The sequence below is a fragment of the Notolabrus celidotus genome, chromosome 23, assembly GCF_009762535.1.
Source record: "Notolabrus celidotus isolate fNotCel1 chromosome 23, fNotCel1.pri, whole genome shotgun sequence".
Lineage (NCBI taxonomy): Eukaryota > Metazoa > Chordata > Actinopteri > Labriformes > Labridae > Notolabrus > Notolabrus celidotus.
Window position 1 is genome coordinate 1,715,769 of NC_048294.1, and position 17,613 is coordinate 1,733,381.

Consider the following 17,613-nt stretch of genomic DNA (forward strand, 5'->3'; position numbering starts at 1 on the left):
AACACATCATCAATGGAGGGGAAATATACAATATGTATTTATTTTCATATATCTTTTCAAAAGTAGAATCAATGCAAATTTCAGTACTCTTAAAAACCTCAGTGCTCAGGTCTTGTCAGGAAAGGAGAGTGGAGATAAAAAATTTGACTACAGAAATTGACCGTAAAGCATCGCAAGTCTGGATTTGTTTAGTAACATGCAAACACCTGCTTCAAACACAGACAGACCATCATAACAGATATCTGATTTCAGATCTGAGCTCTCTCTTACTCTTAAACTCTGAAAAAAAAAAAGCTGTGGGAAGTTGGAAATAAAATACAACTAATAAGGTGGGTGTTTTTAAAAAAAATCTTTGTTTTGGTCATTTATCTTAGTGTAATGTGGTGTTGTTGAACTGATGGAATGAAGAATTAGTCAATGAAATGCTAACAAATTATGAAAAACAAATATCAGGCAGGATATCTAATAATGGAAACACAAAACAAACTCATACTTCCTTGTTCAGGGAAGTTCTTTAGCTTACCTGTAGTGACTTAGAAAATATGTCTGTAGATATTTCATTTGATTATTATTATTTTTGTCTGAATAATAAATCAACTAAGTTTATTTTTTCAGCTTCATAAATGAAAATTACTGTCAAAACAACTTTTTACAGCTAATGTGAGGCCAATATTACACAGAGCAGAAAGACAATCATTGCAATGTACCGTCCAGATTGTTTCCTGTAACCTAGAAATGCACTTAATAATAATAATAATAATAATAATAATAATAATAATAATAATAATAATAATTATAACTGATATTTATATAGCTCCTTTCAAGAAACCCAAGGTCGCTCCACAGGGTCAGGTAGGGGGTCTGGGGGGTAGGTAGGGATATCTAACGGGGAAAGGCCTTGAGGAAAAGGTGCGTTTTGACTGCTTTCTTAAAACTGTCCAGGGTTGGGGCGCTGTGGATGTTGGGAGGGAGAGAGTTCCACAGAGAGGGGGCTGCCACACTGAATGCTCTGTCCCCGAAGGTACGCAGCTTAGTTTAGGGGGATGGAGAGGAGACCCAGGTCTGAAGACCTTAGGTTCCGAGGGACTTTTCAAGGGGTAGATCAATTACCCCGGAACTAAATTGAAACCCTGGTTCCTGCTGTCCAAAAGCACCTTTTAAATCTGATGTAGTGATTTGATTTTCCAACCTGCGTGTGATGAGTCTTTAGTGGTTCTCTGTCAGTTTATACCCAATTTCAAAATGTAAAACGTTTTTGTTTTTCGCTTTGCTTCTCCCTCTATCCTCGCCCCTTTTCCATAGCTATGTCACTCAGCTCCTTTTTGTCCACGAATACCTCTCTTCAATCTTCTGCCTTCAACCTCTATCACTTCATGCAAGTCTGCTACAACACCCCAGTTGGCTCATCCATCCAAACCAGCTTCACCATCATGTGTGTCCTCCTCCTTGCCCCTTTCTGCATCTTCGTCCTCTACCTGGTACACCAACAAACCAAACAACAGGGCTCTGGTTTGAAGCTGAGCCACGCTGACGTCTTCACTCTCCACGTGGTCGTCATAGAGCTGCTGAGCATCTTTGGTACCACCCTCATCTGTTGTGGACACCATGCTGACATCCCAGACATGATGATGCTTGGCATCTACTTTTATAGCCTTAACTTACCAGGACAGATGTTTTTTCACATCCTGACCTGCTTGGAGCGCTTCGTGGCTGTTGTTCATCCCATCGCCTACCTTAGCATGAGGACAGCCAAGGGGATCCGAATCAGAAATATTGCTGTTTGCTGTACCTGGCTGCTTACCTTTGTATGGACTCTTGTCTTAATAACTTCAGATCAAGCTGCCATTTCCAGCATCTCTTTTTGTATCACATTCTTGTTCTTTATTATTGTCTCTTCGTGCAGCCTCTCTGTTCTTTGTGTACTGATTCGTCCAGGGCCGGGCGAAGGGGGTGGGGAGAGACGAGTTGACCACTCAAAGATGAGGGCATTCTACACAATCTTGGCTATACTGGGAGTGCTGTTGTTCAGGTTTGGGGGGACCACGCTTTCTTCTTCTGCTACGTATGCTTCTGCAGAGTTGACGGGGGAAGGAAGGTGTGAATTGTGGTTGTCAGTAGTTTGGTTCTATTTGCCCAGCAGGTTGGTGTTACCTATACTCTTCCTACAGAGAGTCGGTAAACTACTGTGCTGCAGAAACAGAAATCATTCAGGATAAGAACAGAAAACCATTACTGAGAAAACAATGTTAGACTGTGTTAGGCGGCATAAATCAAAAAGGGCTCGTAGCGCTACATGTACCGCGTTTTGACTCATTTAATCAATCAATCAATCAATCTCTATATAGCAACAAATCCCAACAATTGTTATCCAAAGACCCTTTCCAAAGAGAGCAGGTCTAGACCATACTCTATTTTCTATTATTAACAAAGACTAGACATCAAGACTGGATAAGATCCAGTTCCATCTTACAGACAGGACTCAGTCTGATCTCATCTTAATCCACCATGAGCAGAGCACTTTGCAGCATTTAGCAAGTTACAGTGGCAAGGACAAATTTCCTTTAACAGGCAGAAACCTCCAGCAGGACCAGACTCATGTTAGACACACATCTGCTGAGACCTACCGTGTTGGAGAGAGGGATAGAGGGAGATAAAGAGAGAGAAAGAGAGATGATAGTGGTGAGACGGATAGTAGTAGTTGTAGCAGCTGGAGTCTGGCACGTCCACAGCAGTAGAGATCCAGAGGAACCTATGAGACAAGGTAGCTCAGGGACTCCAGAAAGATCTATGGTTAGGAACTTTAATGGTACAGGTAGGGTGAAAATGCTACAAAGCTTGATCCAAAAAGGCAACTCAACTCGGTAGAAAGTCCACAGAGTATACCAAGTTCAGTCGCCTTTTCGGATCAAGCTTTGAATTACCCTGAACTGGATGATGGAGAATCTTCACAGAAATGTTGTTTTAGTGCTGTTTCAGACTGGCTGTGTTAGCTGCAGGTGATGACTCTGGATCACATTTTTACATTTTATAAAACAAAATTACTGTAAGTCTTTTAAAGGAATGTACCAAAATACCGGAAGTGATCCAGAGATGGTTGAGTGAGTGGTTTGTTTTGGTGGAAAACTGATATTAAAACCGAACAGCCAGAATCAAAGGACTAGTGTGAAATCACACAGAAAAGTTACCACACTAGATTGGGACTTACTCAACATCATGGCAATCTTGTATGGATTTTCAAAATAAAAGACGTCTGTAATGTAAAAATGTGCGACAGCCGTCTGTTTTCTTTAATGTAAATGTGTTTTTGGCCTCGTTAAAAGTGCTTTGCTAATATAATTTGTTTTGACAAAATGTAAATCTGTCTCCAGCTTTGTAAAATTGTTTCATCCTTCATAAATTTGCATTGCACTGTACATTAGTATACCTACACCTACAAACACACTTGCACGAAACTTAATGCTCTTGTTTCCCTACAAAATGAGATTGTGAAGAATAATTTGCCTACAGAAATGAACCGTGTAAAAAGTGTCACTTGCGCTCTTGTTTTAACACACAGTAGATTTGGATCAGGTATCAGTTTCAGCCATCTCTGAGTCTGAAACACAGCGGGGAGAAGGTAAGAGCTTCCAATAATCTCTGCTTCGAGTTATGCATTGTGTTGATTTGATCTTAATTTACTTTATTACTAAGCAGCTATTGATATTATAGATCCCTGATAGGCTGGCTGTCAAAGTCAACTTTAAACAACTCCTCAAACTCCAGTGGGCAATATCTGTTTTTTCAGCTACTTCATGTCCCACTATGCTACATTTAAGTCCTAACTTTATCTGTGTATTGGAGCCATGTTTGAACATATAAAACTGTCAGGTGAAGTCAGGGGATGACTCTCTGAGGGTTCATGTCCCGCCACTGAGATTGCTATGCAATGAATGAACTTTTAACATTTGCCGTAACTGTTTTCATTGTCTTCTTCCGTCCTAGATGTCAGGGAACATTTCCTCTTCCTCCAGTGACTCTCTTCTTCACTCCAACTTTTCCCTCATCAACAAACACTCACTTGTAACATGCTTCGTCTCCAAACCAAGCTCCTTCATCTTAACAACATACTTCATCACAAATGTTCTCCTCCTCCTCCCTCTCTGCATTCTCGTTCTCTGCCTGGGTCTCCAATGGTATCGGCAACATCTCCGCTCAAACAGGTTCACCTTCCAAATAGTTATCATGGAGCTGATCGGTGTGTTTGGGTCCATCCTCATCTGTTGTGGTATCCACAGCGTTCTTGCTGTTATGATACAAGTGGGTTTCAACCTTTGGTCATTTACCTGGTATGGTGAGATTGTGACTCACATCCTTGCATGTATGGAGTGCTACCTGGCGGTTGTTCATCCAATCAACTATCTTCACCTGAAGAGCAAAAGGGGGATCATGATCAAAAATGCCTGCATAGTGTGTGTTTGGCTGTTTTCCTGTGGACTAACAATTTTATCAACTGTACCACATATAGCCTTAATTGTACATTTCATCGTCTTGAGTTCCTCTTTGATCATCATCTCTCTCTGCGGTCTTTTTATTTTCTGCGTTCTGGTTCGTCCAGGGCCGGGGGAGGAAGGCGGGACCAGGAAGAGAGTTGACAAATCAAGGCAGAAGGCGCTCTACACCGGCATAGCCATACTGGGGGTGCTGTTTCTCAAGTTTGTATGGGGTCAAATATTGGCTGCTTTGTTTCTGTCCAATATAAACAAGTGCCTGGTTTTTGCAGGAGGAATCTGGTTTAGTCTCCCAAGCGGTCTGGTATTACCTTTAATGTTTCTGCACAAAACAGGGTCATTAGCATGTTGTACAAATAACACCAAAGAAGCAAATGATTGTGTGCAACTTCCAAATAAATATTTAAGAAAAGTGCAAAACTAAAGGGAGGTGGGAGCGATTCTTTGAGGTGGCCTTACTGGTCGCCCTTTGACAGCACAAGTACCAACCTGAAGACCGTCAGACAAACACTTTTCCAGTTGCCTTTTCTGTGGCATATACAGATTTGTTGTTCTCTACAGGATAAAGAAATGCATGTTCTTCTGGCATTGCTAAGTGAGCTATCAATGAAACTTTGGAGCCATAACAGCTTAGTTGCATTAAGCACTAGATTTGAAATGTACAACACTAGTAATGCTCCACCTCGTGCTGTCTCTTAACAGATAATTTAAGAGATACACTTCTTCTCTTTTGTTTCTCCCTGATTCAATCTTGTTGTAGAAGATTTGTTGATCTTTCCATTAGTTTGCAATTATAAAGTTTTCCTGGTTAACTATTGAACAGGAAACATTGTTTTCATGCTTTTATTTAGACACGTTTAAGTCCTTCAAATTAACAAAATGTAGAATATACAAAACAAAAAAGACTATTTTAACTTTGCATGTTATAGACTACCTTTTACTTTGACTTTTTAAATTGTGTCTGGTTTAACAATTGTTCTTCCTGGTAGCTGTTTCCTTACATTTAATTAACAGATATGTGAGAGATATTCTGTATTCTATATATACTTTATGTTGTGCATGCATTTTTGTTACACTGTATATGGTTTATAAGCACAGTAGAGGATATTATTAAATTATATGCTTGAGTTAGCTGGGTTTTTTCTGGACTGTTTAAGGTTAAACTAACATTTGAACAAAAAATAAAAAGTTCTTGTTTGACAAATTTGGATTTAAGAGCGCACCATTTATTCTTTTTTTTATATCATTTGAATAATTGTTTGTATTCTTGTTCAACCAATCGGCACACATGTCTGTCCTTTTTACCTATGTTATGTTCCAACTGGTACAAAACCAAGACCCAAGCTACAGGGATACGCCTTTTGGTAAATTATGATGGAAACTACGACGAACAAAAGGGAATGCAGCTACAACAAAGTCTGAGAAAATATTTACTCTTGGTTGAAACCAGTGGAGGATAATTCCCAGAGAGGTTATAGTTACAGATGTGACTGCAGGTGCCTCTGTAGAGATTTGTTTGAGTTGTGGCCCATTTGTTTTGTTTTATTTCAAACAGTTTGTTGACAAAATGTGATAGTTGAGAACAATCACTTTACTTTAAAAAGTGCACAATACTATAGTGCACACAATTAAATTATAACCATAAAAGCGGAAACTTTGACAACTGTATTTATTTTGCCAATGAATTTGAAAAAAACTGCATAAAAAAACAAAGTCCTTTCAATGCTAAATAAACAGTCCAACGAATAACCTGTGGAGTGTGCACATTCAAATCAACCTGTGGTGTAAAGCATCGTTGTTGACATTTATCGGCCAATAGTTTGGATGGACACTATATGTAAATATAAGCTACCTCTCAGCATCGCGGTCACATGTTCCACATTTTCCCACACAAACATACCCTTAGTCCCACATTTGGTTTGTTGGCACCTGGTTATTCCCATTTTGTTATTTTGATACTCGTCCATACATCAGGACGGTCATTTCCCCATCTTTTTTCATTCAAATCAATGGATGGATGGATGGATAAACCACATTAAAACTGAGCTTTAGAGAGAGATGAAGTAAAGGATAGAGAATATTTTGAGCAGTTATAAAGCCACAGCAGTTGACGAAGTGGAGGCACACAGAGAGGAAAGATCAGAAACAAATATGGACAAGGTTAGTGTTATAATTTTCAAAATTAGAAATGGAAAGTACATCTTATCTAGCAATTTGGATACTTATGGAGTGTGTTTGTTTTTGAAGTTATATTTTTGGCAATTTTTGCCTTTATTTGATAGGTGACAGGAAATGTGGGGAGCAGAGAGTGGGGGAAGACATGCAGAAAATGGTGTCAAACCCACCACCGCTAGTGTCTGTACATGGGGCGAACGCTTAAACAGCTAGGCCAACGGTACCCCAAAACTGGACTTTTACAATACATTTAAACATGTCAGTCTTACTGAAATCACACAAAGTGTAATTTCTGATAACAGATAATGTGGTTGAGGATCAATCTCCTCTTGCATGTATTCACCTCAATCAGCCCCAAACTGGCCTAGGCGTTCCGTGCATGCTCCACAGTTTCCATGCTAGGCTTTGACCCAGAAGTTAAAATGAGCTTTAAAAGAAGCAACTTTTTTTGTCTCTTTTTGTCTTGCATCTATTATTAAAAAATAGATTTTGCAGAAAGAAATTGCTGTGTTTCCTGGCCCCTACTCTAACGCGTATTTAATGGGCTGACAGTTCTGAATGAAAGGCTGTGTGAATTCAAGGAGATATGATACATGAGGGCAAGAAAGTGAACCAACTCCCTCGTCCACACTACTTTGGATTAAGCCAAAAGACTCACTTTTTTTATATCTGTGTATGACAATAATTAGGTGAAAGAGTTATAGAGGGATGAAAAATTTGGAATTTGAGAATTAATTCATTCCTTCTAATTTATTCTCTTCCAGATGTGGTTGAACTCCTCTTCTTCCATCAGTGACTCTTTAACCTTCCTTGCCTACCGTTGCCTGTTCTCTAGTCCAAGCTTTGAAATCTACATGTCATTCTCCATTACAAGTCTCGTCTTTCTGCTTCCTCCCTGCATCTTCGCTCTCTACCTGGGTCTCCAACAATGGCGGCAACAGCACTCAACCTCCACAGCATCAATGATGAGTCACTCAGACAGCTTCACCTACCATTTGGTCACTATGGAGCTGATATATGCGGTTGGGTGCATCCAATGCTGTTATGGCCTCTTAAGGATAATTGATTATTTGGTATGGGTGGGATACTGTCTTGCAACTTTCACCTGGTATGGAGAGATTTTCTTTCACACCCTGACCTGCATGGACCGCTACCTGGCTGTCGTACATCCGATGACATTCCTGAGCTTGAGAAGTCAGAGAGGTCTCAGAATCAGAAATGTTTGCATTGTATGTGTTTGGCTGCTTTGTTCTGGGGCAACAAGTGCGATGACTTCAAAAACTGCTTCCTTGATGGTGAACTGCACTTTGTTGATTTTGTCTTTCGTGATCATCCTCTTCTGCAACCTTTCTGTTCTCCGCGTTCTGATTCGTCCGGGACCAGGGGCGCAGGGTGGCGAGAGGGAAAGGGTTGACCAAACGAAGCAGAGGGCTTTCTACACCATCACGGCCATATTGGGATTGCTGATGTTAAGGTTTAGTTGGAGTACGGTTTGGCTTTTTCTTTATTTGGCAGGAAAGAGTGAAGTGTGCGTGGTGATGACAGCTGAAGTCTGGTTTAATTTGCCAAGCAGTCTGGTGTTACCTGTGCTACTTGTACAGAGAGTAGGACTAAAAGGGTGTTGTATAAACATCAAATGAGGGTATTATATTTTAATGTAAAGTATACTTCATTTTTCTTTATTTAAACTATAAGATGGTGTCTGCCTCCCGGACCCTGACTGGTAGATGATTCCAAAGGAGAGGTGCCTGATAACTGAAGGCTCTATCTCCCATACTACTTTTAGAGACTTTAGGTACGATGAGCAGGCCTGCATGTTGGGAGCATAGCATCCTAGAGGGGTAATAGGACACTATGAGCGCTTTAAAATATAAAGGTGTCTGACCATTAAGAGCTTTTTAGGTCAAAAGAAGGATATGAACATCACACACAGCCTGCACAGGTGGTTGTGGCTCAGTAGTTCAATCCAAGCTCCTGAAGTCACATGCCGAAGTGCCCTTGGGCATGAGACTGAACCTCAAATTGCTCCTGATGTATTTAGGTATGAATGGGATTGGTTAATACAGATGGTCCTGTCCTATAGCATCCTCTGACATCTCTGTTTGAATGTTGTTTGAATGGGGAACTAGTTGAGTAAGAGCGTTCTGAGTAGTCAGAGAGACTAGACTAGACTAGTGATATATAAGTACTATACAACTCCATTGTATGCTCCTTTCCTGGTTGTAAGGAAAATGAAATACTGAATAAATATTGTTTTAATGGCATGTCTGTTACATTATATTATTTATGCTATATAAGCATAATACACATTATGGCAAATAAGAGTAATTGAGTAGGATACACACCAGATTTTTTTTCCACATCATTTGATATTTATTCTTATTTTCCTAAAAAAAAAAACAGCCTTTAGTTTGTTTAATAAATTGGGATTTTTTTTCCCCCTGCAAAATTTGGTTCTTATTTCAGATTGGAAAGATGTCTCTTTAACATTTATGTAGGCATTAAAGTATGACAGATGGTGTTGCACATAGACACTCAATTTTACTAAATTTTAATTTGTTGTAAACAAATAATTGAGATAATATAAAATGTTGTTGTTGTAGAGCAAGTCTGTCTAACAAGTCGACCAAAAATTTGCTTATGTGTATGTTTCAGGCTTCATGCCTTTTATGTAAATTAGTTATTGTAAGATTTTCCATTTATTTATCCTATAATAATTAGAGTCATTTGTCATCCAGACTGTCCACATTACCACATTGTTTTATATTCAAATAAATCATATCTCAATTTGGCTTGAGAGAGAGAGAGAGAGAGAGAGAGGGAGAGAGAGAGAGGGAGAGAGAGGGAGAGAGAGAGAGGGAGAGAGAGGGAGAGAGAGAGAGAGAGAGAGAGAGAGAGAGAGAGAGAGAGAGAGAGAGGTGAAGTAATGCAACACACAATAAGAAGAATTAATGAGCAGTTATTAAGACACAGCAGTTCACAGAGGAAGATCAGAAACATATTGACAAGGTTGGTTGATTTTTTTTCACAATTTTTAATTTCTAAAATTGACGTAAATTTAACATTTAACATGGAGCATTCAGTTGCTTTTGAGGAAAAGTTCCACATTTTGAGAAGACAGAATGTCATCAGGGTTTCTGTTAAAAACAAAACAGGAGTTGTTCACACTGCATGGAATCTGAGAGTAGTAACCATCTAACAGGCAAGGTATGCCAAAAATGCTGTTTCTCATTTTGATCATTGTAGATGTAGGATTTTGACTTCATGAGGAATAGATTGCGGGCACTTCTGGTACGGTACGGTCTATACCTGCTCTGTTTGTAAAGAGTCTTCAGATATTTGTCATGAATTGGCGCATTTATTAATTCATATTCAGTTTATTTGCTCACTTAAGTGTTTGACAATACAAGTTATATGATACAAATCTCAAAATATGGATACACTGTTGAAACAGAAGCAGAAAGAAGAGGAACGTATTGCAATTGCCTCTTTCTTTATCACAACATCATTTACTACAAAATCAGATGTCAAACCTTTTCTTTTCACAAAAACATTCAACATTTAACAACATATACAGAAACACAGATTTACTTGATAAGTTTGTAGTTTGCCATTACTTTTTTTAAAAACATTCGTTCAAACTGAAGAACATTATTGTGTGCATTTACCTTGTTCTAAAAAAGGGAATTGCTTTTGTGATTTTGGACCTGACTTGCACAGGTCCAAAGAACCACTGAGCTGACAGTCTGTTAATGTAAGCAGATTGATCAATCAACCTTTATTTATACTCGAGACATCATTGAGGGGCAACCCTCATTTAAATTGATATCAAGTCAGTTACAGAGACATTTAAAAAACAAAAAAACAACAAGGCACCAAGAGTATTAAAGTCATCAAATAGGATAATTTGTGATTTGGTGATAAAAAACAATCAAAAGATAAAATAAGATAATATAAATAAAAGAAGGTGTTGGGGATAGACTATAAAATGCACTAAAATAGGAAGGAACTTTTGATTAAAATGATACAATAAATATATACAAGTAAACCTAGCTAAAACAGTTACAGAGCAGGCTTGAAAGGTTGAAAATCAAGTTTCTAAATGGTCCAAGAGGTAAAAGTTAATTTAGTTCAAGACAGTTCAAGATATCTTTAGGTACTTCAATTGAACAATCTTCCTTGTCCAGAAAACAGTGTGTTAACCCAGCAGACTCTCTTTCTATGCAACTATACATGACATTAAATGGCAGAGCTGTAGAAGAGGGATTCTTTATAATCAATGACAGGCATGAGAAAATAACGGTGACTGTCTTTATTTGATTTTCACATCTTATTCCCTTCCAGATGTTAAATAACTCGTCATCCTCCTCCAATGACTTTTCCATTGTTTCTATTGAACGCTGCTTCATGTCTAGTCCAAGCATAGAAATCTTTGTTTCATACTTCTTCGTATTCCTCATCACCGTCCTCCCTCTCTGTATCTTCATTCTCTACCTGGGACTTCAACAATGGCGGCATCAGCGCTCAACCTCCACAGCATCAATGATGAGTCACTCGGACAGCTTCACCTACCATTTGGTCACCATGGAGCTGATATATGTGGTGGGGTGTACTCTCTGCTGTTGTGGTATCTTTGGAAATATTGAAAAGTTGGTATGGGTAGGGAACTTACTTTCGACTTTAACATGGTATGGAGAGACATTCTTCCATATTCTCACCTGCATGGAGCGCTACATGGCTGTTGTTCATCCCATCACCTACCTGAGCCTTAGGGGCGGGAGAGGCCTCAGAATCAGATATATCTGCATTGTGTGTGTTTGGCTGCTTTCTGCTGTTGGGATAAGTCTGATTGAGTTAGGAACTGTGTCTTTGTTAATGGATTTTTATCTGTTGGCTTTTACTTTGGTCATCATCTTCTTCTGCAGCCTTTCTATTCTCTGCGTTCTGATTCGTCCAGGACCAGGAGGGCAGGGCGGGGACAGAGAGAGGGTTGACCAATCAAAGCAGAGGGCTTTCTATACCATTCTAGCCATATCGGGAGTGCTGTTCATAAGTTGTGCTTGGAATCTGGTTTGGGTTACTTTTACTTTGGCTAACCACAGCGGATGGTGTCTAGCACTGACATTTCAAGTCTGGTTTAATTTTCCAAGCAGTTTGGTTTTACCACTGCTGTATCTAAAAAGAGCAAGACTATCGGGGCGTAGTAAAAACAACATCAAATAAGGAAACAATTTTCCTTAATTTGAATTAAATTAAATTAACTCAGTTTCAGTCACAAAACTCCCTTTTCTGCAATTTTCAACCTTCTATTTTGTTAAATTTGGACCCATAAACCATAGCCCCATAAATTAACATATGTCCGTGTCTGGTCCGTCTCTGATCCTTCACAGCACCGGATCTGATAGGTTTCTATTCTAGTCAATGTGTTAACTTCCACTGGATCGCCTCCATTGCGAACACTGAACTCTGAAGTTTAACAGTATCTCCCCTGCACCTTATTGGTTTCCTTAAAGCTCCCTAGTAGATCTGCCACCTCAGTCACATGGCAGAGCAATGGATAATGGTAATTTGAGGAAAAATAAAGGTCAGACAATGACAGGTTTGATTTGATAACTCCTCAGGTTTTCTGCTTGAACATTGTTTTAATTTTACACAAAGATACATGACCTTTACAACAAGATTGTTTGTGGTAGATGGCCTCTGTTAGGTGTTAGGTAACTGGACCATAAAGTTTAACTTTCTTCTTGAGATAGTGAGTGTTTATGACTTTTGTTCCTTATAATATAATATTTTTTAATGCTTACCATTCTCCTATAAATGAAACCAGTCATATCGACAAACACGTTTTATTTCTATATATATTTGTTTATATGAGAACAGCTTGTTTATACTTAACAGCAAACATTAGCATCTTGTAAATGTTCAGTATCAGGGTCATATATTTCACATTAAACCTAAAAACCCTGTTATTTACATCCTCTTGGAGACTAACCCTTTTGTTTTCTTATCGATTCAACTTAATGTGTCTGTCATTTCTGTAAAGTTGCATGAAACTTGTGTGTTTCTGTTCTTGACACAATGATTACAAGTTAAGTACAGTATGATGCTCAACTTGTTTGATTGAAGTTCATGTACAACACAATATATACATTTGAAATAAAATACACAATTACTACATTTTACATTCTCTTTTATAATGTAAATAGCAGATTTAACTGTTGAAATGACTGTTCGCAATTTAATATGGTGTTTGGAGTTGCTCCTACAGGTACCAAATCCTGGGCTTGGTATTTCACAGATTGTACCTATAGTAAGGTAATCTTTAAATGACAGGAAGTAGTAAAGTACTCATGGTAGTATGCACCCTCAGTTATTATTGGAAGGTAAAACTGGAAAAACAAACAGTCATCAATCATAGAATGCAGTACGCAAAGGTTCCATACTTTCCTTCAGCTACTTTAGAAAGCAATTTGTGGTAATGGAGCCCAAACCAAGGATCGAGTATATTAATAAACATACTTTTCAGAAGTTGGACATTTCTATATTTAAACTTTTTTTTATTTATTGATCTTAGGAAGTATTCTAATAATTTTAAGATGCTTGATTTCTGAATTATATGACCATTATCATCAAAATTTTAACAAAAAACAGTTTGAAATATTTTAATTATTAAATATAGAAAATATGAAAGTTGTCCTTTTTTAAATTAATTATAAAAATTGACATTTTCACGATTTAATTACTAAATTAAAATTAAGTTTAAATTATGATTAAATAATGTACCATGAATAGATGCTCATGAAGTCAACTCAACTTTATTTATATAGCATGTTTCATACATACATACAGACTGCCCAGAGAGACAGAAAACAACACACATGGTAAAATAATAAAAGACATAATCATAAATAAAATACTTAAAAATTAAATCAATCCAGTGAAAGTAACAAAATAAGTAAAAGTAGAAAGCAAAATTGAAAATTAGTTTGAGTTAAAAATATCGGATAAATACAAGAAATAAATAAGATAAATACATGTTGTTAAAACAACAATTCTGCTTTTCACACAGAGGCTATGAGAATACAAAAAACATTATAATAGGAAACAAGGTAAGACAAAGATGAATCAAAGACCTCTCATTATTTAATTCTCTGTAGATGCTATGACTTCAAGGACAACAGTTTGTTTCTCTTTCTCTACTTACAATGCAATGAGTCCTCCAGTCAAACAACAAGGTGGTTTCTATCTTCGAATATGACCCTAACCCTTACCCTTACCCTTACCCAATCCCTAACCCTAATCTGTACCCAATCCCTAACCATAACCCTTACCCAATCCCTAACCCTAACACTCACCCAATCCCTAAACTTAACCCATACCCAATCCCTAACCCTTACCCAAACCCTAACACTTACCCTTACCCAATCCCTAACTGTAACCCTGACCCTTACCTGATCCCTAAACCTAACCCTTAACCAATCCTTAACCCTAACCACTGGAGCATTTAAAATGAGTGACCCCCACTGATAGCAGGCTTCACATCACAGAACCAGTTGCTCATATTAGGTCTTGTTATTAAAACACAGTTTTTCTGCTCTGTGAAGAAACAGAAGTGGTAGCACGTAACTACTGGGCAAGCAGAACCAGATTCCTGTCAACCTCACCACACAGGCGGCACTGAAGCTCAACACAGATGAGTTCGCCAAAGCCATGCAGACCAGATTCCCCCCAAACCTCACCAACAGCACCGCCATTATGGCAGTTATAGTGATGAAAGCTCTCTGCTTTGATTTGTCAACCTTCCCCTGTTTCCCACTTTCATCCCCTGGCCGTGGATGCATCAGGACGCGGAGAACAGAAAGGCTGCAGAAGGAGATGACGATTAAAGAGAACACTAAATTGCAGAAGAACAGGATCATGGTGAAGTCCTCATCGAGTAGAAGTCTCAAAGCGATCAGTCCAGCACATATTATCCAAACACAGCCGATGCTGATGTTTCTGTACAAGACCCCGCCTGATTTACTCATGGTCATGTAGGTGATGGGGTGAACAATGGCTACATAGCGCTCGACACAGGTGAGAACATGAAAGGACATTTTTAGACACGAGTTGATGGCAAATGAGTTACATCCCACCCACATCAACATCCCGTGATCCATAAAGGCACCACAACAGCAAGCAATGGACCCACTGATGCCGATCAACTCCATGCCCACCATGTGATAAGTGAAGACATCTATGGGATTCATACTTTCACTGCTGCGCTGCTTCCGCCACTGCTGTAAGCCGAGGTAGAGGATGAAGATGGAGAGAGGAAGGAGGAGAAGGATGTTGGTGACGGTGAAAGCAGTGAAGATGGACGAGCCGGATGGGGAGTTGAAGCAGCTCTTGAGGAAGGAATGGGGAGAGGAGATGTTGGAGGAATGGTTGGGAGGTGGGAGGGAGGCATTGAGGGAGGAGGACGTGTTGACGTACGTATCCATGGGCCTAAAAATGAATGAGAAAAGGGGAATCTTAAAAACAGGGAAAAGAAATCATAGCTAGTGTACCGTCACAAACAAAGGCCAATCTCTAGAGACAAGGTAATAAAAGCATGTATTATGAGTAACAGAATTACGTAATACTCGCCACTCTGCTGCCCCTACAACTTATTTTGTTTTACCCAAACTTATCCTGCATTTATTGTCATCAGAAAAGTGAAAATTAGTATCTGACCCCAGTAGCATCATCATTTGAACAGACGAGCAGGACAACTACAAACTCCCTAAACATCATTTCCCATTGGGAAAAAAAGATTTGTTGTCCTGATAATTTCTGATGTCAGATTTTATTTTAAATAGCCTACAACTCCACCTTGTCAAGCAAATGAACACAAACGTAATTTTTCATCAAAAGACTGTACTTTGACATTTATTTAGTTAGTAATTTAATGAACTTTAATCACTGAAAGGTGATGATAAAGATCCTCGACAGCACCCTCTCCTTCACCTCTCATATCAACCACATCACCCGGTCCGCCTACTTCCACCTACACGATATTAACCGTCTCCGTCCTTCACTCACTCCCCACTCCACTGCCATTCTTATTCACAGCCTCGTCACCTCCCGTTTGGACTATTGCAACTCCCTTCTGTTTGGCCTCCCCCACAAAACCCTCCATAAACTACAACTGGTTCAAAACTCAGCCGCCCGTATCATCACACGCACCGCCTCCATCCACCACATCACACCCATCCTGCAACAGCTCCACTGGCTCCCCATCACAGACCGGATCAACTACAAAATACTTCTCCTCACCTTCAAATCCATACACAACCTCGCGCCTCCATATCTCTCTGACCTCCTCCATACTGCCACACCCACACACAACTCCACTGTCCATTCACTTAAAACTTTTTAAATAGTATTTTATTTACTGTTTGTTATTTAAACTCTGTTTTAACGTTGTAAGGTGACCTAGAGTGTCAAGAAAGGCGTCTATAAATAAAATGCATTATTATTATTATTATTATTATTATTATTATTATTATTATAAAATGAAAGCATACCAACCTTTCTCAGGTGCACTCGTCTCTGATCTTACTCTCTGTGTCCTCGGGATCTCTGAGTGCTCGACAGGTATCTTGTCCAGATATCAGAACATGTGATGAGCAGGGCTTGTGTGCCTTTTGCATGTTGGAAAAACGAACGTGGTATTTATGGTGTCAGCATTTAGAAGGCAAATTTTCCGCATAGCAGCATACACCGAAGACACTGTGTCTTCACCAAGGATGCTGTAGTGAAGGCAAATTTAATTGTGAACAACAAGGCAATTAAGTGTTTCACATTTGACTTGGCCATTAAGACATGGAAAAAAAGCACATCAACTCTTTAATGTAATTCAATTCACTATATCATGAGAATGGGTAATGAGAATGTGGACTCATATTATTCTAATGTTGATTCTGAAATTTACATTATTACGTTGATGTTTTATTGCCTTTGACTTTGGCAACTGAGGCCACAAATAGCTTCAAGAATTCTTTATTTTATCTTAAAAGTGATGTTTTATCTAACTGGAGAATTGTATTGCACTTCAAGTCACCGAGTAAGGAAGTAGTTCAATTGGGCATGGGGCCCACGAATGGTGTCAAGGTGGACTTGTTTCTCTTTGTAGTCGTGAAATTGTGCGTGGTAACAGGCCTGACCATCGGCTGTGCAAAGAATGGACAATGTCACTTCATTTCCATCCATTGGGAGCCAAAAGACTGCCTCCCTGTGCACTGACATATTGGCATACGCAAAAGCGACGTGGCTGTTAGCGTCACAAGAGCAATGTCAAACCTTCGACACTAACTAAGCTAACTGATAACACATTGATGATTCCTCAGGTGGATAAAGTTCACAGCAGAACACATTCTTGTGTTGATTTGAAGAAGATACTCATGTCTCAATGACCCCTGTGCTAGTGTTCACTGCGTATTCTCTCCCATAAAATATGTAGCTAACCTAACCCTAGCTAATATTGCTTGACAGGATCCAATGTGAAAATGTCCGTAGCTAGCCAATTTAGCATGCTGATCGAAACTAGGAACACTGTTTTGATGCTAACGGAAGCTAACAGTTCTACTTCACCGTGCGGTCTATGGTGTCTTGACGTGTGATCAGATTGTCTCTGGCATTTCTCATGTTAGTGAAAGTAAATAACCATTGTCAAGGGGTTTAGAACAATCAGAATCAAGCATCTTACACAACTGGAAGATCAGTAAGAAAGCCAGATAGTAAGTATCCTACAAAGAAGGCTGCACAAGCCCGCATTCATCAATCATGATGTCACATCCGCTCTTTTTAAGATTAAATCATTAACAGAAGACATAAATCAGCACAAGATAAGAACTAACTTTAGTAACAGAAACCATGTTTGAGAAAATATATGTGATGTATTTTAATTTGATAGTTTGGTCTCTTCCCT

The 17,613-nt window shown here is 38.9% G+C and overlaps 2 protein-coding genes across 44 annotated transcripts in view; one reads left to right on the plus strand and one right to left on the minus strand.

Moving 5' to 3' along the window:
• Nucleotides 1-17,613, plus strand: part of LOC117807007 — a 94,801-nt gene that overhangs the window by 6,798 nt on the left and 70,390 nt on the right. For 2 of the 43 annotated variants that reach the window (XR_004629889.1, XR_004629882.1), the window contains exon 3: nucleotides 7,427-7,590. The exons of 33 other annotated variants lie outside the window; for them this stretch is intronic. Coding sequence is in view for 3 of the 10 variants with exons in the window: in XM_034676034.1 (XP_034531925.1) it covers nucleotides 1,305-2,216 (912 nt within the window). In the remaining 7 variants the exon portion in view is untranslated. 8 more of the 43 variants (XR_004629888.1, XR_004629881.1, XM_034676034.1 and 5 more) reach the window with 6 other exon arrangements.
• Nucleotides 14,073-16,465, minus strand: LOC117807009. Its single transcript, XM_034676040.1, has 2 exons — nucleotides 16,215-16,465; nucleotides 14,073-15,149 (listed from the first exon to the last, which is right to left on the minus strand). The coding sequence occupies exon 2, from the start codon at nucleotides 15,143-15,145 to the stop codon at nucleotides 14,225-14,227; it is 921 nt and encodes a 306-aa protein (XP_034531931.1). The 5' UTR covers nucleotides 15,146-15,149; nucleotides 16,215-16,465; the 3' UTR covers nucleotides 14,073-14,224.

Bases quoted from the DNA above. Each gene is read 5' to 3' on its own strand.
- LOC117807009 (XM_034676040.1), bottom strand. From the start codon at position 15,145: ATGGATACGTACGTCAACACGTCCTCCTCCCTCAATGCCTCCCTCCCA.